The sequence below is a fragment of the Magallana gigas genome, chromosome 4, assembly GCF_963853765.1.
Source record: "Magallana gigas chromosome 4, xbMagGiga1.1, whole genome shotgun sequence".
NCBI lineage: Eukaryota > Metazoa > Mollusca > Bivalvia > Ostreida > Ostreidae > Magallana > Magallana gigas.
Window position 1 is genome coordinate 11,593,071 of NC_088856.1, and position 21,409 is coordinate 11,614,479.

General features: G+C 33.8%; 4 protein-coding genes across 7 annotated transcripts in view; 2 read left to right on the forward strand and 2 right to left on the reverse strand.

Moving 5' to 3' along the window:
* Positions 1-3,327, forward strand: part of LOC105337328 (plasma membrane calcium-transporting ATPase 2) — a 65,953-nt gene extending 62,626 nt beyond the window's left edge. For 2 of the 4 annotated variants that reach the window (XM_034450172.2, XM_066081293.1), the window contains one exon: positions 648-3,327. In XM_034450172.2, coding sequence (XP_034306063.2) covers positions 648-875 — 228 coding nt within the window. In that variant the 3' untranslated portion in view covers positions 876-3,327. The remainder of the gene's footprint in view (positions 1-647) is intronic. The other 2 variants (XM_034450173.2, XM_034450177.2) reach the window with 2 other exon arrangements.
* Positions 3,328-5,287: 1,960 nt separating this feature from the next.
* Positions 5,288-10,306, forward strand: LOC105337313 (CD151 antigen). The gene is made up of 9 exons (XM_011441993.4): positions 5,288-5,438; positions 5,778-5,844; positions 6,353-6,556; positions 6,677-6,751; positions 7,201-7,299; positions 8,826-8,916; positions 9,134-9,297; positions 9,598-9,681; positions 10,079-10,306. Exons 2-9 carry the CDS (start codon positions 5,779-5,781, stop codon positions 10,172-10,174), a joined length of 879 nt encoding a protein of 292 aa, XP_011440295.4. The 5' UTR covers positions 5,288-5,438; position 5,778; the 3' UTR covers positions 10,175-10,306.
* A 98-nt stretch (positions 10,307-10,404) lies between these two features.
* LOC105337311 (UPAR/Ly6 domain-containing protein bou) lies at positions 10,405-15,037 on the reverse strand. The gene is made up of 3 exons (XM_066081294.1): positions 14,861-15,037; positions 12,198-12,368; positions 10,405-10,768 (listed from the first exon to the last, which is right to left on the reverse strand). The coding sequence occupies exons 1-3, from the start codon at positions 14,922-14,924 to the stop codon at positions 10,566-10,568; spliced, it is 438 nt and encodes a 145-aa protein (XP_065937366.1). The 5' UTR covers positions 14,925-15,037; the 3' UTR covers positions 10,405-10,565.
* A 3,014-nt stretch (positions 15,038-18,051) lies between these two features.
* On the reverse strand, positions 18,052-21,250 carry LOC136269614 (uncharacterized). Its single transcript, XM_066081295.1, has 4 exons — positions 21,198-21,250; positions 20,082-20,127; positions 19,016-19,343; positions 18,052-18,726 (listed from the first exon to the last, which is right to left on the reverse strand). Exons 1-4 carry the CDS (start codon positions 21,233-21,235, stop codon positions 18,122-18,124), a joined length of 1,017 nt encoding a protein of 338 aa, XP_065937367.1. The 5' UTR covers positions 21,236-21,250; the 3' UTR covers positions 18,052-18,121.
* Between the last annotated feature and the right edge of the window lie 159 nt (positions 21,251-21,409).

A 21,409-nucleotide genomic window follows, 5' to 3' on the forward strand; every position in this document is an offset into this window, starting at 1 on the left:
AGTACATTTGTTACTTTTTTTCTCATTCTTTTCACTCCCCGAATCACGACTGCACGATTTCGTCATATAGATTTATTTACTGAATTCTTAGATAAAACAAACGCACTCTTCTCCAGTTTCTGACAACTTGATGGGTGCATTCTTTGCCCAGAACTCTTGAGAAAATGATTGCTTGTCGGACACACACGCTTGAATGTTTTCTTGGATTTTTTTTAAATTCGAGAATGTGATAGAGCTTGTGCATTTGACCGGAAGTGACGTATTAGATGCATCGCTGTCTTGATTGCCACTACGAGCATGGCCACACTGCAGTTTCCGGCCTGAAGCATGTTTATATTGTTCATTTTGCATGTGTTTTGCGATGCATGATCCATTGATTTTTTTATTGTTTTACCTAACCAAAACATTGACTTATAAATATACCATATTTTGTTCCATTTTTATTTACAGAACTAGGTATTTATGAAATTGATATTGACACCATTTTTCAGAATTGATTTAATATATCCATTAACCGGTATTTATAATTTTCTTTTAGATAAAAAATGTTAATCAATTACCGTACATGAATGAATTTCCCAATTCTGGAATTTTCGTGTGTTCGGTTGGAACTCTTTCATCTATGCACAATCTATTCTCCATTACAGATCCGTGTTGTCAACGCTTTCCAAATGGACTTTGACACTTCCCAGTTAGACAGCTACGATAAAAGGAGTCGGCCCTCAGTAATTAGTCTTCAATCTTTACAATCAGCCCAGCAAAGGTCGGCCGTCGCCAAAAAACCCAATCTGGCGAGCTCGCCGGAAATAGATGAAGGCAACAGTCGCGGCCCCTGGTTTGGAAGACAAGACAGTATTCCATACGCAGACGAATAAGATCAATGAAAATAGTTTTGAATATAGGTTTTATTTTAATTACACTCGGAATATTCCATGGACTCGTTATTTATCCCTTGGTTTTATTTTTTACTTCGTGTTCCTTTACTCGCTAATGGTTAACTGCCCGTTTAATATGTTTGGTTTTAGACGTAAAGGTTTATCAAAGTGTTTGCCCCATCCCTTGTCATGGCAGGTCATCGATAAAGCGGATGCTGATTGTCATGCATGAATGTTTGGCTTCCAGAATAAAAGATTAGGTAGACCACCCGGAATTGCTTGATTGAAAGACAGGAAAGGTTTACCAGAATCCAAAAAAAAAATATTTACATATCTTAACCGCCGGTAGAGGCCATCTCACTACAATGTAGTTTTACATTTAAAATTGCATGTCGATTGGATAAATGTGTGCATCCTTTGATATAAACCTGATTAACCTGGACACTTTAAAAGTAAACTTGTATGACTATAGGAATAGCCGGTATATTTAAAAAAGTACATTAAAAAAGTTATTGGGATTTTTAAAAATTAAGGGCTTAAAATATCCATTGAGGGGGGACTGTCTAGCTCTTTCTAGTATTAGCTAACACGGCAGCTATGATTTGTGTTAATATTTATTATAGTCATTATAGAAGAAAAAATATGCAACTAGTAAAGAAATAAATATAAGCTAATAAATTAAGTAAAGACTTGTAAAACGAGACGTCATCATAAACTTCACTAGTTTCGGTAATGTTTGCATTATCTCCCCTTTCTTGTAGACTTCTTAAAAGTCCGGAGCTTTCAGGAAAGATGTTCCAGCGAACAACCGGATGAGGAAGTGACGTCATTATTGGAACAATTTAAAATTTTCTGCTTTACGTAGCTCAACCTTTTTTCGTCAACCCTGATGCGCACTGACTGAAGGACATCAGAATTTGCGCGCCATTATACTAATATATGTATCCACGAGACTCTTGTAGCATAGTAACCTGGCATGTCGATATTAAGGCATGGCTCATCACTAACCTAGAGTAAACTGATTGGTGTTGAAAAATTACTATTATTCCTTAGAGGTGGAATGTATTAAAGTGTTACGGGAGATATCACCTATTATACAAGTATGCATGCGACATGTATTTTGCAGTGAATTGTCTAGTTATTATTCTATTGTCTTCATTAATTGTAAAATGTGACATTGCGTCATTTTTATTTTTGGACACAAACTATTTAACGTAACTTTGTTGTTTCATGCATATTGCATACACCAAGAAATGCTGTTCATGTTGTCAAGATACGAGATGATGTATACATTATTCCTATTGTAATTCATCAACTGATATTATAGATCATCATTGAATGAGGTGCACTGTGGAAAATCTTTACGTACGATCAGACTGGTTGCGTCAGCAAATGTTCACAATTTTTTTATATTCCTCTCTCCCTCTCTCTAGCACCGTTTCACTGTTGTAACCAAATATGCAGAAAAATACTTTGCACAGTTTTCAAATATTAGCACTTTCAAGCCACAAATCAGCAAAGATTTATTAAGAATATGAGATATTTCAATTATCTAAGATTTGAAGATTGAATTGAAACCTGTTGATTTTTAACTTCACAATGACATAATACTTGTTTCAGATGCACTGACTTTTAACTAAGATGTAATGTATGTAGCAGAATGGCTATATATATTTGTTGATTTGGAATGTTAAGGATATTCACCATTCTTGTTGAGTTTTTGTTCGTCTTGTACATACACACATATATTTAATACCCTCTTCCAGCCATTTTGATTTTGTGAGTAGAGGAAGCATGTTGCTAACTTGTTGCACTATTTAATATTGAAGACGAGGCTGGCGCGCAAGGTCTGCTATAATTGACTGGATGCTGCAAATGTCTTACATTATTACTATTGAAATAATCTATCCAACCGTTCCACTCAGTTCTATACACCGTTATTATGAGATACATATCTCACTGAGCTAGAAATATCTTGCTATTGAACTCTGCCATGGCGCACAGATATAATTTAGATGGAGAATTAACAAAAATCTCGATTCTCTTTGCAGGGAGTATAGCTGTTAATTAGTTAATACACGTACTTGGCCTTGAACACAAAATATATTTAGACATCAGTCTCGGAATACGATGTGGTTTTTGTTATAGTTGTGTAGGTATCCCCATGCAGGAGAATCCTGTTACTATATTTAGAGTGGCTTCTGTCTTACTTCGTTCGAACAGAGGATTTTATGAATAAAGATTACCCCCTTCCCCCAAAAAAACTGCTTGTGATTCTGTTTGTATGAGTTGAATGCGATTTGAAGAAAACTTATATTATATATAAAGGTTTTGTACAAGGTTTTGTGATATAAGAAAACAAGGTTTATATAATTTATTGTGTTTTTAATCCAAAGTGTGTTGTATTAGAAACATGTTGAAATAAAGAAATAACCTTTTTACAAAACTGGAATCGTGTCCTCTTGTTAATTCCTACGCAATCAGACACATAAGCAGTCTGGATAACTCGCACATGAATGCAAGACTTGAAATTTTTGACTAACGTGATAAATTATCATGTGTTAGAATATCATCGAAAGTATATTATTCTTTTTTGGTATTCACCTCGGACACAGTCGGTAAATTCTAACAAAATATAGAACAACGCACTAATCCATTTATGTAAATGTATATTTGCATAATAAAATATGTTCAAATCAAATCAAACGCACTGATATATGTTGTCTTGTTGGGTTGGACATCATTTTGCGATTTACTTTCTTCCGAAATAAACAATAGAATTGAATAGAATATTTCCTATCATTCTGCAGGTGACTGGCGTGGCCCTTTCTTACCTTTTTAGTATTTACGTCATGGTGTTTAGTGCATATTTTTCCTTGTATTGGATCATTTATCCACACACCTCACCAATTATCTTGCTAATTTAGCAAGAACTTTTTTCAGATTTGATAGCACATCAAGTGTCAACAAAGGGCTTAAAATTATGTTTGATAGATGTAGTTGGCTCCGAGACAAAAATGTCTCAAATTTTGCTCCGTTTGTTTGTCGCAGAATCGAGTGGGTCTCAAGTATCCTAATATGCCAATTCTACGAGGAGAAAAGGTATAAATATATTATAAAGCAAAACTTGCCGAAAAATTTTGCCTTCCTAGCATTTTTATGCGCTAAAAGGTTTTACAAAGTTACCAATATTTTAGAAATATCTAGTTCAACAAATGTCTAACAAAAATTTGAAAACATTAATTTTTTTTTAACTCAATGCAGTACTTAATTTACAAATTTTAGGTAAATGTATGCTGTAAGTTACCTTTGAGTGTGAAGCTGACGAGTATGGCTGCTCATTGATCAGGGAAAAACCCAAAACAGCAAGAACTTTGGTCAAGTAAACAACATCTGTTTAAGAATGTCGAATAGAATACAAAACGTGCACATCATGTTAAAATCAGGCACCAAGTGGCAGGGAGGGCGTTTCTTGATGCGAGTTTTCTTCTTTTCGTTGCTATAATAAAAAAAAACAACTTTGTTGCCAAATGCTACTTCTTTTCCTTTTTATTTCTGATTAGATTAATAAAATTCTTTATTCCCCCATTTTTGGCTTGGCGAAATATATAAAAAAAAATGGGAATTTTTGTATTGAGGAGAAATGGGACACCTCCAAATTGTAACGCGATTTCTTTTTAAAATAAAATTTACTGCATATTTGTACATTCTGTCTCATTAACAATATAAATGTGAAGCCTGTCTGTGTAGAGCAACAGTGCAATGCACCATGCAGCTACATAAAAATGCAAGTCCAGAGTACGAAACCTTTCTTATTGCATTTTATGTGTAAATGTTGTGCAGTTTGAACACTTTTTAAAATGGTGAAAATAGTTATTTTTTTATGAATATGGTGTACCTTCATCCACATTAATATACTAGGATCTCGAAGTGTTCCATACCAGCTTCGAAACTTAACTGATTTACGTCATTATATGGAAAATAAAGAAAAAGGTATTTTTCTTAAACAGACCTCAATAACAAAACAACCAAACAAAAAAGATTGTTTATCCATTGACATGTAAAACAATAATAGATAACACATAACATTCAAGTTTTTTAAAGATATAATTAAATGGTACAATAAATCATGCACGACTCTGTATATAACCTAAATTAATTACAATACATGTATATTTAGCCTCGGTTTAATAATAGTACTCGAAGGAATCTTGGATGCCAGAGGAAGAACTTTGAGAGTTCCCTTAAGGGAGGTGTTGTTTCATTAAATTATATTATATATCAAATTATCTTGCCTCTTTGATGTGTGTATTACGTGTTCAGAGCGCACTCGCCTTTCTCCAGCGGCTAAGCCAGGCTAAATGTACTGAAAACACAAGAAAACAGATAAACATTGATTGAGAAGATGCTGCAGACGAGAGTTTCCATGGAAACGACCCGGGAGTTTGAGCGTAATAGAGAATTAGCTTCACAACTTAGTTTAAATTTTGTCTTATATATTATTTCAATCAGTGGTTGTTTTGGGTTTCCGGTGTGTGTGTAGAGATGCCGATATCGAAACAGGTGAGGAATCTACCAATATTGACTGGGGTTGTTGTTTTTCTTAGAAATGTTTAATAATCATATTCTGGCTAAATTATTTTTCAACCAGTTTGTTGTGTAATTAACCGTATTGTATTAATATTAGTTGAATATATATAACAGTAGATAAAAATATGTTTAATTAATCACATTCCGGCTAAACTATTTTTCAGCCAATCTGCTGTGTAATTAATCGTATTGTATTCACACGATTGAATCTATATAACAGTAGACTCATAATATAAAAAAATTAAAGTATAAAACTTTGAAAATTAACTGCCTTCGATATTCCATATCATGATTTAATGTCTTTATCTTCAGTATGGGTCTGACTCGCTGCGGAAAGATCGTCAAGTACATTATGTTTGCCCTCAACTTCCTCATGTTTGTACGTACAGAATAAATTCAATTTCAAATAGGACACATTTTATTAAAAATTTTAGATGCCCTTGGATTCTCTTTTAATAGTATTTGATTTATTTATTGTTATGTCAGTAATCTGCGAGCTTGCTTTTGCCATAAAAAGATATTTTGATTAACTATTTATGAAAACTTTTACAACGAACCGTGTTAATGTTTTAGTGAAAATTGATATCATTGCTAAATTCCCCTGCCTATGGTTACATATTGCCAGCATTGTCACGTTCAGAAAGCAGAGAATATAACATAATTTACTGACTGGCTCAATGTCAGAAAAGAGCTGATTAACTGATCTGATATTCTTACCATATTAGGATACTCTGAAAAATGGAAATCGTGAAGAGATATTCTTTCCATCCAACTTTCAATTTAAAACAAAATTCATATCTAATATTTATCATTTCAATAAACCACAAGCAATCGCTAAAGATCTTATGTTGTTGCATGTACATGTGTATTTACTTTTATTGTTTCAGTTGGGTGGTATTGGTCTTCTTGCATACGGCAGCTATATAAAAAATAACAACGGACTACAAATTCTGGGAATTTTGACGATCATTCTAGAATATGTGCATTTATCGTTTCCATGGTTACTCATCATGGCGGCCATCATTTGTATCCTTGTGTCCTTTCTGGGTTGTTGTGGGGCTGTTAAAAAGTTTAGAGGAATGTTGACAATGGTAAGATTCAACTTGGTTATGAAAAGTTATTTTGCAAATTCTTTGGTACTTTTAATTTTTTGTTCGGGTTGGGGGGGGGGGGTCTTGAATGACCAAATAAATAGAATAATTGTTTTGTAGCATTTCCTTCTTTTACTGGCTATGTTCATTGGTGTCATCGTAAGCGGAGTTTTGGGTTACCAATATAAACAAACAGTAAGTACTAGTGCACGTGTAATAACTTATAGTCAATGTTTTCATTTATGGATTACCCATTCGATTCTCCAATTACCTTCTTGTTACATTAATATTTGTTATTTAATTTGATTTGAATATTATTTGATTTATATTATTCTAATTGTGTAACAAAATGTGTAATTACAATGACACTTTAATGTTATTATGAAAAAACTTGCAGAAATTCTAAGTTTTGCTCAAAGCCTACGATCTCTGTTTTTCGTGCCTGAGGCTATTGCGACACGGAGCTTTCGGTTTAAGGTCTTATTCTTTAAAACGGTCAACATGTTCAATCTGTATGAATGAAGGTCAGGCGTAATGACCAGATCCCTACATCCCGGCTTAAAGCCAGAAGTAAAATCTCCTCTCCATCAAAGTCATCTAAATTAGCGTAACCAGATTGAACTTGAATTTTCTGTTTGATTCAGATAGAGTCAGCTATAGTATCACAAATGGAGGCATCCCTTAACAGCTCGTATGGAGTGGATGACTACGTTACTCGGACCTGGGACACACTGCAATCCACAGTAATAACAGGCAAATTACTTCACAGTAAATAACAGGCAAATTACTTAACAGTAATAACAGACAAATAACTTCACAGTAAATAACAGGCAAATTACTTCACAGTAATAACAGGAAAATTACTTCACAGTAAATAACAGGCAAATTACTCCACAGTAATAACAGGCAAATTACTTCACAGTAAATAACAGGCAAATTACTCCACAGTAATAACAGGCAAATTACTTCACAGTAAATAACAGGCAAATTACTTCACAGTAAATAACAGGCAAATTACTTAACAGTTAATAACAGGCAAATTACTTTACAGTAAATAACAGGCAAATTATTTTAAAATAATTCTAGTAACAAACAAAGTATTCCACAATATTAGCAAGCAACTCTCTACAGTTATACTAATATTCCACACTAATAACAGGCAAATTGATTTACAGTAGTAACAGTAGGCTAACTACTCTACAATAATAGCAGGCAAATTACTTAACAGTAATAACAGGCAAATTACTTCACAGTTATACTAGTAACTAACAATGTATACCACAGTAATAGAAGGCAAATTTCTTAACAGTAATAGCAGACCAATTACTCTTTAGTAATACTAGTAACTAATAGAGTATTCAACAGTGATCACAAGCAAATTGATTTACAGTAGTAACTGTAGGCAAACTACTCTACAGGCAAATTACTTAACAGTTATATCAGGCAAAATGCTCAACAGTAAAACCAGGCAAATTACTCAATGGTAATATTAGGCAAATTACTCTCTACAGTAATATTAGTAATTAACAAAGTATTCCACAGTATAAGAAAGCAATTAGACTTGGTCTAGTAAATTAGGGAATATTCCACAGTATTAACAGGCAAATTAATTTACAGTAGTAACAGCAGGCAAACTTCTCTAAATTAGTGAAAGGCAAATTGCTCCATAGTGATAAAAGGTTTTACCATCGAAGGTTATTAATTTACTTGTAATTGATATATAGATACCCATCAGTAAAGTGTTAATTTAAACTTAAAGTTCTTCTCTATCAAACCAATAAGAATACTAAGAAGAAATATTGAAGAACCAGGAAATCTCACAGCCTCATGCAATAAAATAACTGTGATTGTCCCTCTTTTATATTATAATGAAATTATTATTATCTTTTATATGATGATGAAACAGGAAAAAAACAATGATTATTTTGCAAACTACATCTTTCAAAACAAGGTTTAAAAAGAGTGTACCTTTTAGACGACAGTGTTGCGAAAAATGCAAAACAGAAACAAAAGCAAAAATTACCAGTGATGATCGTTTTTCTCCCCCTATTCAAATGTTTTCGTTAAATGAAATGATCTCTATTAACCATATGGATGTATTTTGATGTTTCTTAAGAATGGGCTTCGTCCAATAATAAATCGCCAAAAAGAAAGGCCAGCATAAAATTTAGCTTAGACTTTGATAATGATAAATTATATTGTACTGAAAAATTGAATGTTATTTTTGTAGCGACATCATATTTTTGCATATGCTTTTGACTGTTTTCAGCTCCGGTGCTGTGGTGTAGAGGGGGACGAAAACTCAACCAATTCCTGGTCCTTTTACAAGACGTCCACCGATTGGTTCAAAAGTCAAAGGGGTAAGTAATTTTATATATCCAATGTATTTTAGTCGATATGTCTTTTTGTGATTTTCATTACTTTGTAAATCATTTTATTACTTACTCAATATACAGTGATTAAATTTTCTAAATGTATAATTTCTCAAACATTGACATTTTCATACCAATTCATCATATTTTCGACCAATCAAATTGCGTTTTAGTCAGAATTGATTCATTTCATGTTTTCTGACAGGGGACCCCCGTTATGTTCCAAACAGCTGCTGTAGGTACCCAGGGGATTTGTACAACCTGACCAATTGCGTCGGTCTACGTGACAGAGACCGGCGTCAGGCTCCCGCCGGTGGCCCCCCGGTACTACATGTACCTTCCATGAGAAACGATCAACTCTTTACCAAGGTAGGTCTATCCTATAAGTCGCATATACTGAGTTTCGTGTATCACTGCATAAACACGGCAAATATATGATTTCATCTGAAATATTCCTAGTATATCTTCACATTTTAAAAAAATATTTTGATAAACTAGGTTTGATGTACATGTAAGTCAACGATAATTTAAATGGATACCGGTATTTGTTCATGAAAAAAGTAATAATGCATGCATAAATATTATATTCCTGAGATGTTTAAAACACCACAATATTTATTTAAGTGAAATGCTTGAGTACTTCAATCGATCTTTATTGTTTTAATCCAGGGCTGCTGGACAACATTACTTAACATAGTGAACAATAAGATTTGGATTGGTATGGTCATGATTACCCTTTCAACATCTCTAATGGTAGGTGCTCTGGGAATTTGCATATTTCCTGTCAACAATTAGAAATCCTTTGAAAAGCAAGAAATGCATTTATATAGTTTAGTTTTCTCACGTAAAAAATTCCCGAGTTATCAGTTCATGGAAAAGCTTTAATTAAAAATACATCACCTTTCGGGGCCGTTCCGTGTCAACTAACTAACACCGCGGAATGATAATTAACACTGTTGTGAGGTGCAGTACTTACATTTACCAATTTTATCGCCGTCACGACAGATTTTTGGCATGTAGCCAGATTCCGATTTCCTCTAACAATGTTTCCGTTCCAATCTGGAAATCATCTGAGTAATGCAATTTACCTGACTTCCATAAATCTGATTTAACTACTTTTCATTGCAATGAACTTTGTATCATTTTGCAGCTAATTGGTATGATTTTGTCAGTGTGTTTGTGCAAAAGGATCGAGGAGCAGATTTATGAAGATGAAGAGGAAAGATTTCAGAATTTAGCTATGTAGCAAAAAGAATAAATACGTGAACTATCTTTTAAATTACTGATTGTAGAAATTCAACACCATGTAATTTCATTATTTAATTAATTTACAAAGCAAACTTTGTTTATGTCTGTAAATTATATAATTAAAAATACAGTATGAAAATATTCTTTTCTTTTAAATCCCGGTCCCGATTTCAATAATCTGCGTAAAATGTGTGAAAACTTATTTATCAACACGACATAAATGAAAATAAAGCAAGTTTATTAGAGCTTTTGATGAAAATCACAGTATTCTTCTACTTGAAATAAGATGGTTGAAAGATGTATTTTTGTGGGTTTTTCTCTATTATAATAAATATATAAGAACATTAATCAAAGACAGAAACGAATCTCTCTCTCTCTCTCTCTCTCTCTCAAATACTGAACAAATACAAAAGTGCAGCAGTGACGATATAAACCACTTCCGGTGCTGATCGCTGACCGGAGTTACAAGCGTCTGTCTCACAAGATGAAATACATCCGTTATACAAAACGTTCCCCAGGTTAAATGGTCCACATATTGTATCCAGGGACTCGATGGCGCATGACCGAACGATTGTCTCGCTGCCGTCCTCAGCTGTTAAAACAAACATTAGTATTCAAATTCAATCAATTGTCATTGATTTTTTGCAAATTTGTTTCAAATCGGATGGATGCTTTTAACCGATTTTGAAGGGGGCTGTAAACGGCTTGTTCAAAACAATTCAAACATTTTGCAATTAATGATGAGTGAAAATCGATTTCGTGTCTTTCGGAATGTTATCCACTCTTGAAAAATATATATTTTTTAGTCATCAATACAATGAACTTTGCAATGTACATTTTAAGAGGGTTCAATAGTGACCACTTTTAGACTTTATTAATCTCCTCAAGATGAAGAACTCTATGCACAGATACAGGAAAACATTCAAATTTCAAAGCCACCATAATTGGAATTGAATTTCTTTCTTCCAAAATGACAGTTTATGGCTTAAAATATTTAACATTTTAAGGCATAACTGATGGATAATTTTTGTTGTCCACCCAGGATCGGATTATTCCTTACAAACACAAACCTTAAATAGACAAAAAGAATATTGAGGGATGAGAATGCAAATTCATTTTCAAACTGTATCTGCAGCAGAAATGGTGTGCAATATGCTAAACACGAGACAGTCCTCAAAATCGGTAAAAAAAAAAGAAAGAGAAGAAGTCACAATGCGGATTCTAATGTATCGCACAAAGATTTATTTACGTCTTGCATGGAACAAAAGGGAATCAATATGAATTATTGAAGACGTTGTCTCTCACTGTATTCGTGGGAAGAATTATGAATTCTGTGATGTTATTTACGAGAGATGTTTATAAAGCAATACCTTATTGAAGTAAGACCACCTAGGGTTTTAATATCCAGAGATGATAATTAAATCTAAACAGTGTTAAGAACAAGCAAGACAAATACTCTAGATGTACAGTAGTTGTCGATAGATTTCTCGGCGAAATGTCTCTGTGCATTGAGGGTATAAGATACAACGATATTGTAGACAACAAAAATCAGAGCCATGTCTCAGAACCTGATTCATAAACAACGGAAATCAATAGAACAAGCGTACACTCTAAATTGAGAGGTGAAGGCGCTATACAGTTCCTGTTGAGTGTAACCTATTTATGTGATCTCTGTTAAGGGGGCTGGATGGTCGTTGTTATTTTTGGACTAAATGAATCTCCTTGAGATAAAGAGCTCTTTCTGGAGGTAACGATATATAAAAATGTTTAAATTTTAAAGCTGAAAATTAAGATATTTGCATTTAATCTTTACTAAATGCAATTCATCATTTGTTGTGGCCCAAAATATCATATTCAAACTTTTAAGGTAAATCTGATGGGTAATTTGTTTACCATTCAGCCTCTTTATCAATCGGAACAATCGGAACATCGCTCGGCCTTTTCTGTCAAGTCGGAAAAGGCCGAGCGATGATCCGATTGCCACCATATATAATACGCGTTTATGCAGGGATCCCACTTACAGTTAATGCCAGTGATCTTGGTGCAGAACCGGGCCGGAAATAGCCCTACCCTGCCGTCCCGCCCCTCCCCACAGTTCGTGGTAAGGTTATTGTAGGCCGGGTGGAAAGGGTCGTGACAGAACGGGTCGCTGAAGTTAAGGGAGGAGCATTTGTAGCAATCGATGGCAGATACTGCAGATGAAATATAAACAAAAAGTTTGGTTAAAACAGAATTGTGCGTGGTGTACAAGTTTGACAACACGATCCGGAAGTAAATAAAAATGTCATAGAAAACCATTAATATTTTGTATCACAATATTAATATCGTATACCTTTTACCTGGACTGTGAACTGCATTTTATTCTTATTCCATAAGATAAAATAAGTCTATGGTATTTGTAATACGTTTTGTTTTCAGTGCATTTTTTCATGTGTAGTTGATAAAATAACTAAAAGATAATTAAGGGGGTGTGTACGGCCATCTTGTACATTTGAGGATAAGAATGTAAACATATCTTGAACTGGTTTGTTTCTGCCTGGCCAAAAATGTTGCCAAAAGATATTAAAGCAATAAACACGAAGTCCTACATGTCATTTTGTTTGAAAAGTATGCATACAAGAACAGGACAATGCCTTTTTAATAACTCAGAACAGCTGTCGAACTGCGCAGCTACAGACTTATTTTGAAGATTAAAAAATCTGAAAAATAGAGGGGGTTCATTTGTGTCTTCTCTACAACCATTTGTTGCTTTCATATCTTTTGGCAACATTTTTGGCCAGTTTCAGGCAGAAACAAGCCAGTTCAAGAAATGTTTACGAGATGGCCGCACATCCCCCTTAAATCGGAAAATTTTCCAGTCTTTCGTAAAAGTTTTCACGTCAATCAATTGAAAAAACATGTCCCCCTGAACTCCAGTTACTGATTGTTTAATAACATTGCGTTGGATTGATTTAGTATAGAACAAACTTTATTAAATCATCAAAAAAGAACACTAACCTACATCCAGTTCTGTCGTCAGAAATATGTTTACACGATTCTAGAAGATTTGCACGGAAGGCTTGGCATGCTTAATGCAAGACGATGGTAGACAACGATAACACATGTATAGAGAGGTTTTCTTGAAATATTTCTTGATTGCGACACTCTTACAAATTTTGAAATAAAGAATCATAGGTATGAATGATGGCAAGTATTTGTTACAGTTTCACAATTCGACAAATATAACAACAGTATATCGGCATATTATTTTTAAGATAATAACGAAGTTGTTATTAATTCTCCGACTGAACCTCCTTCGGTGATAATCAATTATACATGTCAACCAATCATTCAGTGTTCATACAGCCGTCACCAATGTGTTATCAATAATTTATTTAAATCAAATTGTAACTTGTTTCAGTTGCAGATAAAAAAAATTCCCTCTACTTTGCGAACATCACGAAGCTTGCTTCCGGTCATGTGATCAATGGAAAGACATTCAACAAAATACAAAACAAGAGAAGAGAAACCAATTTGCGAAGCATGCATAAAATCATTCACTCACGATATGGTTGTGACGATCGATTTAGACACCAGTTACGATTTGATAATAGAATTAAGTCATTACAACATCAGGACACATAGATGTAAATTCAGCGGGGAATTGGGGATTCGATTTCGCAGCCCAGTTTATGGGAAAGATAATTAGTGTTTCTTGTTTAATAATGACTTCGAAGTTTCATCACGTGAGGCCCTGTTGTTCATGTGCTTATACTGGAACTAAATACCACCGGGGGAAACCCTTTGAATGGATATTTTATTATATGGCATAAAATTCTTAACCGACAATGAAAGCCCTTTGTAATTTGTCTTCCAGCTATATAAAAAGTAAATAAATGCCGATATGTTCTGAACTATAAGAAGATCCTTCATGGCAAGAAGCAATTTTCATATAACATCGATAATTCAAATACTATAGTGGCGAATTCGCTTCGAATAAATTTGAATTAAAAAGCATGTGAGTTGGAATGTTGAATAATGCGTCAAGAACGTTCTTTAAAGGACAGTCATGGAAATTGACTGGCGTTTTACCACTGGTAGACAAGCTCTTCTGAATTCCAGGAAAACGCATTATCCGGTGAATGATAAATCATTATCGAACAGCGTGACGGTCTAATCAAAGTCTTGTCAAATATTAGCTCTACTGCAGCACTAGGTAACTAAGCCTTGCTTAAACATTTATTTCTGGTAACTGCTACTATACATTCAATTAATAAAGATGATCCATGCTTCAATTGATTTTATTTTTCGGCGAGGTACTCTATTTGAAATTGCTTATTGTGTACAATCTAAATATAGCACACACTGTGTTAAACTCAAGCACGAGGTCATATTAGTTTTCGAAAATGGCTAGGGTACAGAAAGATAACCAAAGGAAGACACGGAAGGCAGTCAGAAAAAAAAATATAAGTAAAATATGAAATCAAAAACTACATACACTGTACAGACTACTAATTCCTAACAAGTATAAGATTTTATATGAAAATAAAACGTACAAATGAACACGAACACATAAGATAGTGAGATGTTCATGAAGCAGAATATTGATGAAGCAACACAGTCATATACGTTTTTCTGAATAATAGATGTCGTATTTTTGTTTGTCATAATAATCTTTTTCCATAAAATTAACACAAAATATTACCTGTTACATAGAGTTGAAGGAAAGTTAAGAATCCAGAAAAGATATTCTTCAACCACCGGCTCATTTTTGTGTTTTAAACATCGTCTGTACGTTTTACTTCATGTGTCGGCCATGTTCATCGTGCATCAGCTATCGTCTGCTAGCAGCAACATCAGTGAGGGAGTAATCAATGGCGGGAACAGAGTATTGAAAGCTCGGAGAGGGTCAAGGGTCGTTGTTGGCTATGTACATGAAAATAAAATGTGTACTCATAGAACAAAAGATGTCAACTACTAAATATTTGGGTTTTTATCCATCGTGTCTATGGAGTCTCGGGTAGAATGTTTCAAATGTACGATTTCCTAATTTTTTTACCAGTAAAAGGTAAACTAATGGAGTAAAGTAAATTAACCGGTGGTTTATCTGTTTACCGCATTTAAATTTTGGTTGTCCGAATCATCTCCGACATTTTATATATGACAATTTCATAAACTTGTAAAAAAAAAATTTAAAAATACGATTTTCTTTGAATTTTTAGCAAACATTTTGCCAATGAAAACGATATTTACCGGGTAGTTTTTATGCTATTAGCCATCGTAGTTTGGTCATATAAACGTGTTTTGCGAGCCATTTTACATATAGAATAAAAAGGGTGTTTATGAATCAAATTTAATTTCATTTGTAATAAGTAATAAATATACATGTAACGTTAGATAGAAAAAATACCTTTCCCCTTCCGAAGAACATATGAGGATCGCGCATTTGTGTTCATTTTGCAAATTATAATTTCAGTTTAAATTATTGACGCTGCTAAAAAAAATTTAAAAGATTTAAACGCGTTTATTTTTGTCAATTATTACATGATGTCATCGGAAGACGTTGACTCCGACGTGGATCACGTCGATTTTGAAGACGTGGCAAAATAATAAAAAAAAACGTCTGATCATTACTCTATCAATTTCACATAAAATAATTTTTAAACTGACAGATAATGTAATGTAAAAGGTATATGTAGCCGAGGAAAGAAACCAAAAGTAAAACACCCAAAGACAGAGAACAATGCGCATGCGCTGATCTAAAGGACTCCTCAGGTGACCGCTTCAGAAAAATTCAAATTTCTTAAAATTAACATTTGATATCTTGGGTCCTGGTAGGACTGTAGCTCTAGACTGCGGGAAAGTCCCGAGTGGTGTAACAATATTTTCCGTATAGTGCTAAGTTCCACAGCTATAGATACATGTAAAACAGACTTTTTCTACAGACTTTTCTGAAGACAATCTTTGAATTAATTATTAATTTATGATACGCTAACAAAGCATCATTTACAATGTAATTTGCTTCTCTTCATTGTCAGCAATTTATTGACACTGCAATTTTTGAATCAAGTTTTTTTTTTAAGTTTAAAGACTTTAGCGAAACCCTATATGCATGCAATGTAATCGATTTAATTAAGTACACATGGTAGTCATTAGCGTTACAAACAGTGCAAGCGTTATGAGTAAAATATTATTCAATAAAAACATGCATTAATTTACAAATAAATGTAGTTGCATAATGGGAATCGAGTTGGAACCAGACGAGTTGTGTAATTAACGTTTACGTAGATTTTGTGTATCTACAAACTAAAAATACAACATAAAAGTAAAATAAATATTTATGATAGAGTCCTGCCTTAGGAATCTCTTGTTGATTTGGCTGCATGTTCTGTTGCTCAATGCTAGAGACAAACGCAAGTATTTCTTTTTGTTTTGTTTTGAGACATCGTGCCAAAGTCTTTGGGATTTGACATTTTGCTCCTATTCCGTTTAAAATAGAATCCAATAGCCCATTAAGCATGTCTGAGGTGAGGCTGTTATTAAAGCTTTCCAAAAACATAATCTTTATTGTCTTTCAAAGCATCTTCCTAATATCACAAAGAAATATGGAAATGAGGTTAGCATTTTCAAAAAAAAACTTTCAAATCTTCAGACAGTATTGACTTGAATTTAAACAAACCCCAAGATTATGCTATTGTCAAAAATGTATAGATCACGCTCAAAGACCATGAAGCCCATAAACTGAGAATATAACCCTAAATCAAACACAAGCCATAGATTTTAAATAGTTACCTCATTGCACACTCAAAGTAGAAATTTCATCCACTTATATTGATTTTTTTCCCAGAAGCTATACATGTCTATTTAAATTTTTAATTTAAATCTAATTTAAATCTGTTTGCAGTTTTTGGTGACGAATCTCGAATCAAACCTGCTCAAGGGAGCAACAGTGTTTTAGATACCAGTATCTGGATCAGCTGTTGCCTTGTTTCGGTTAAAGAACATTTTTTGCCAAATTCCAAGAAAACAAGAGGTCAACATGCATAAAACTAATTCTTTTGAAATTAAAAACGATGTTTGAAGAAAAAGCAACATAAAACAAATTTGATCTACTGGTACATACTTACATATATATTGATACTAGTACCTCTGATCTAATTTAATTGTGATGTTCTTAATCCCTTAATTATTGCTTCGCAAAAAAGGGTACAGAGACATGAGAAGCGTTTACGAATTCAGAAGGTTCTGTTGGATCAAGCAGACGGTCACATAACCATTTATCGTTACCTTTGATTACTATACAAATTGTTGCAGAGGTTAATCAAGAGAGAAATAATTGCAAAATCTAAACAAACACAATAAAAGCAATACGTATTTAGACAGATAGGTAAATACGTGTATATTGAATGATGAATGTGTGTGTGTGTGTGTGTGTGTGTGTGTGTGTGTGTGTGTGTGTATATATATATATATATATATATATATATATATATATATATATATATATATATATATATATATATATATATATATATATATATATATATATATATATATATATATATAACACAATTCGTTTAACAATGCTACAAAATCACTGGTCTGCATGTGAGCATATGGGTAACTTAGTAACTCAGTAAAGGTTATATGACTGATAATTAAGACTTGTTGAGACCTGCATGGATTCACGTTTTCTGTCTTTCTCTCGATTTTTTTAATTAGCTAAGGGAACTAGGCGGGTGACGTAAGGTCTTAGTCCTATATAGTCATTACCGATAGGAAAGCTTACCTAAGCATGCATTACATACTATTACTTATTAGGTGAGTTACTGACTCACTACGGAAATATATTGGGTTGATCAATCTCATAGATGGCGAGGCGAATATTATATGGATTTTTTAATCTCCTGAAAAGGGCAATTACTGATTTGAAATGTCAGGGTATATTCACACTCTAATCATTTTGTTATATAAACCTTGGTTTAGTATCACGAATTTGACCTTTTGCATTGCTAAGGCGATGCGAATGGTAGTTATGGTGACGAGCCGGCGGAACTTGCGCCATGATCTGGTCGCTAGGGTCTTCGACTGAAGGATCCGAACCAAATCTTGTGATCCGACTCATTCGACTTTTAGTAGCCGTGACGTGTCGATCAGTCAACTGGGACCGCAGCTTTTCTTTTTCACTCCGTTCTTTCTCCAACTCACTGGCTAACTTGGACATTTTACTTGAAGTGTTTTCCATTCTGTTCTCGTAGATGCGTGCTTTAACTTGATCGGAAATTTCCGTGCTAGCCTTTAAATCTTTCAGAGGAATGTCCTGGTAAGAGAAGATTCGAACACACTCTTCCAAAAGTGCTTTCGAAGAACCAGCATCGGCAGATTTAATGCATTTCAGCAGCAATTCAGGACCGTTGTCTTTGCGGTGTTTGAAGGTTGGGGAGCCTTTCGAAACGTTTGGAGTTGCCGGGGTTTTCCGTAGACTCCCGATAAGAACTTTTTCACATTTTTCTTTCAGAGGAGCGATTTCGTACTCGTTTGCAAGTGGAAGCAGTCGAAGCGCCATCTTCTCTGTAATCAACGTTCATCATTATTTATAAATTAAGCGTACATGGAATTTTAAGAATATTGCTTTAGCTGTGATTCATCCATCACAAGTCTTTAGCTTATAGTAAGGGTGAAGTTGTCTCTCCTTTAATAATTAAAGCAAAGCTTAAATTCATTTTAACAAAACTGAAAGTAACAGGTACTTTAAGTAGAAAAAATATATGCCCAATATCAACGTATCAAATAATGAGATTGTTCAATGAGGTGAATTTTCCCAATGATCCTTTTATTCTGTAAGGAGTACTATAGATACCTGTGACATCGCTACCGGTCCCTGGATGGAGATAGGTCAGTAGATCAACAAAGTCGGTGTAACTCTTGTTGCTGATTTTGACCTCTGCCTTGGACTTCTTTTCTGCAATGGCGGCTTTGTGAGCACTGTCAAGAAGTCTTTGAAAGTAAGGCGACGCGTATCCCAGAATGCACCTGTTGATGTACAGCTTCTTTCCTTCCAACACCAAAATGGTGTCGGTAAACTGATCTTCTTTTAGAAATGGTAGGTTGGTGGGCTCCTTTGGTCCTCTGTGATGGGGATTGTGCAAGTGGTACGCTGCCGACGATTTGGGATCCGCAGACGAATTCTGTGGAAAGGGTATGAAGGGTGTCCCAGACATGATGATGAAAGCGAAATTCACATATAAAATTTGAAATCAGGATTGACGACATATAGGTATGTGTTTGTAACATGAGTTCTAGTTCAGTTGATAACAAAAAGGACGTTTTGTAGTTTTGTAAAACGTTTAAAAGAATCCACTCTCTGGAACGTGAATATATGTGCATTTCTGATGGAATCTAAGTACAATTACTTGGCTCAAGTTCTTTTTCTGTTGATACAATTGGAATTTTACGTTTCGTAAAAGAAAGAAATTCATTCTCTGGAACGCGAACACAACATTTTCATTTACATTATTCAAAAACAAATTTAAATATATAGCTGTTCAACGAGAACTTCTGATAACTGCTATTGATTTAAATTTGCAGGATTGCGTCAATTGGTATTTGGGAATGCGTGAATAAAGTTGGTTTATTTGTTTGTCTGTGCTTCGTCTAATCGTGGATCAGGGGTTCGAATCCACGTTTCTGGAGAAGGAGTGGGGTCCACATTATGTTCTCCAGTTATGGAGTTTTTTTCTGTAGGAAAGATGAAAATTCCATGATTTGGGGGGGGGGGAGAGTCCAGACTCGCCTATCGCCTAGAACTGGTAGCATGTTGCATGCAGACTTACTTCAATGTAAATGGATTACTAGTATATCTGTAATAAATGTTGTTATATGAGTCTTAATTTTACTATACGCTCTTGTCCCTTTTTGATACTTACGTAGGAAACATTTCTTACTACGGTTGTAACGTGTCGGGCTTTCACTCTGTCCCAGATATAGAAAAAAAAATCATCTTGATGAATCGTGAAAACATTGTTAAAAGGTTAACCCCCTAACGCAGCTATTTAATGTGAATAAGTAGAATGCATCTTCAAATTGTTTTTAAAAACTGCGTATTTTAAGTTTTGGATTAATGAACTTATGGGTGAATCAATTTTTTTTTTTTGAAAAGTCAAAAGTTATTTTAACAGCTACCAAGAGCGTTTTACAATTCTAAACAGTCTTTACTATCTGATATAAATGCCTCTCCTAAATGTACATCATATAAATATTTTATTGGTCAGTGTACTTTGCAGTCATTTCTGACAAAAAGAATTCCTTTACAGCATTAGAAACTCACATTTGAATTAAGATTATCATCTCATTGTCTTACCATCAAAACTGGTTACTACAATAATGTTCCGTTTGAAAGACGCTCATGTTCTTTATGTATTTAAGATGAATATCATTTTATTCTGAAATGTCCCTTTCATCTAAGAGAAAAATTCATTAAAGAGTTCATTTTTATACATCAAACCCGCTGTCTATAATTATTTTTTTTTAATTTGTCATCAGAAAACTCCATGTGTAATCTTGATGTCTCTTGATGTCTTTGCGACTGACCTATTTATTATATCCATATGTTTATATCAATTGTCTTGTACATGTACATGTATGTCTATGAGTTGTTCACTTATAAACAATACGATAACATAAATACATGTAAGATAAGGATTACAATGGTATCGTTGTTGAATAAAAATATTTTTCCTTTGGCTTATTTTTTCTTTTGTATTATTTTGTATGTTTATATCATTCTCATCATCAAAGGTCATATCTGGCGCCATTTTCATTTGTTGATCTAAATGGCCTCGAGCGGTGTTTAGAAGTATGACATCGCTATTTTCGCATTTTGGCAAATTCATCTTTTACAATTGCAAGCGATTTTTTTTTTCAAGAAAATAACACAAAAAGGGCTTGACAACCATTTTCATTGTATGAAAGATGTATTGTTTAAGATTGTTTATTGATCATACAATTTTTTTCTTGTTCAAAGCGGTTAAGTAACATCTTACCGGGGTTGAATGTCAAAAGTTGTCTTTCCTGGTACCATATATTGCCAGTGCGTGTTATTAAAAGAAAAGATAAATTTTCATAAAATACATATGAAATATGTTACATCGATTTTTTAAAAATAAAATAGTGAATCATTATATGTAAATAGACCCAATAGCTTGGGCCTAAAATGGTATTTAATGCGAATAGAGCGTTTTCATTTATTTTCACT

Excerpts from the sequence above, each read along its gene's own strand:
- LOC105337313 (XM_011441993.4), top strand. The coding sequence starts at position 5,779 with ATGGGTCTGACTCGCTGCGGAAAGATCGTCAAGTACATTATGTTTGCC. Across the intron at positions 8,917-9,133 it reads TTGGTTCAAAAGTCAAAGGG|GGGACCCCCGTTATGTTCCA; the intron begins GTAAGTAATTTT and ends GTTTTCTGACAG. Across the intron at positions 9,298-9,597 it reads ACGATCAACTCTTTACCAAG|GGCTGCTGGACAACATTACT; the intron begins GTAGGTCTATCC and ends GTTTTAATCCAG.
- LOC105337311 (XM_066081294.1), bottom strand. The coding sequence starts at position 14,924 with ATGAGCCGGTGGTTGAAGAATATCTTTTCTGGATTCTTAACTTTCCTT. Across the intron at positions 12,369-14,860 it reads CCTTCAACTCTATGTAACAG|TATCTGCCATCGATTGCTAC; the intron begins GTAATATTTTGT and ends TTTCATCTGCAG. Across the intron at positions 10,769-12,197 it reads CAAGATCACTGGCATTAACT|CTGAGGACGGCAGCGAGACA; the intron begins GTAAGTGGGATC and ends TTGTTTTAACAG.
- LOC136269614 (XM_066081295.1), bottom strand. The coding sequence starts at position 21,235 with ATGGTACCAGGAAAGACAACTTTTGACATTCAACCCCG. Across the intron at positions 19,344-20,081 it reads TAGTAAGAAATGTTTCCTAC|AATTCGTCTGCGGATCCCAA; the intron begins GTAAGTATCAAA and ends CCCTTTCCACAG. Across the intron at positions 18,727-19,015 it reads GACCGGTAGCGATGTCACAG|AGAAGATGGCGCTTCGACTG; the intron begins GTATCTATAGTA and ends CGTTGATTACAG.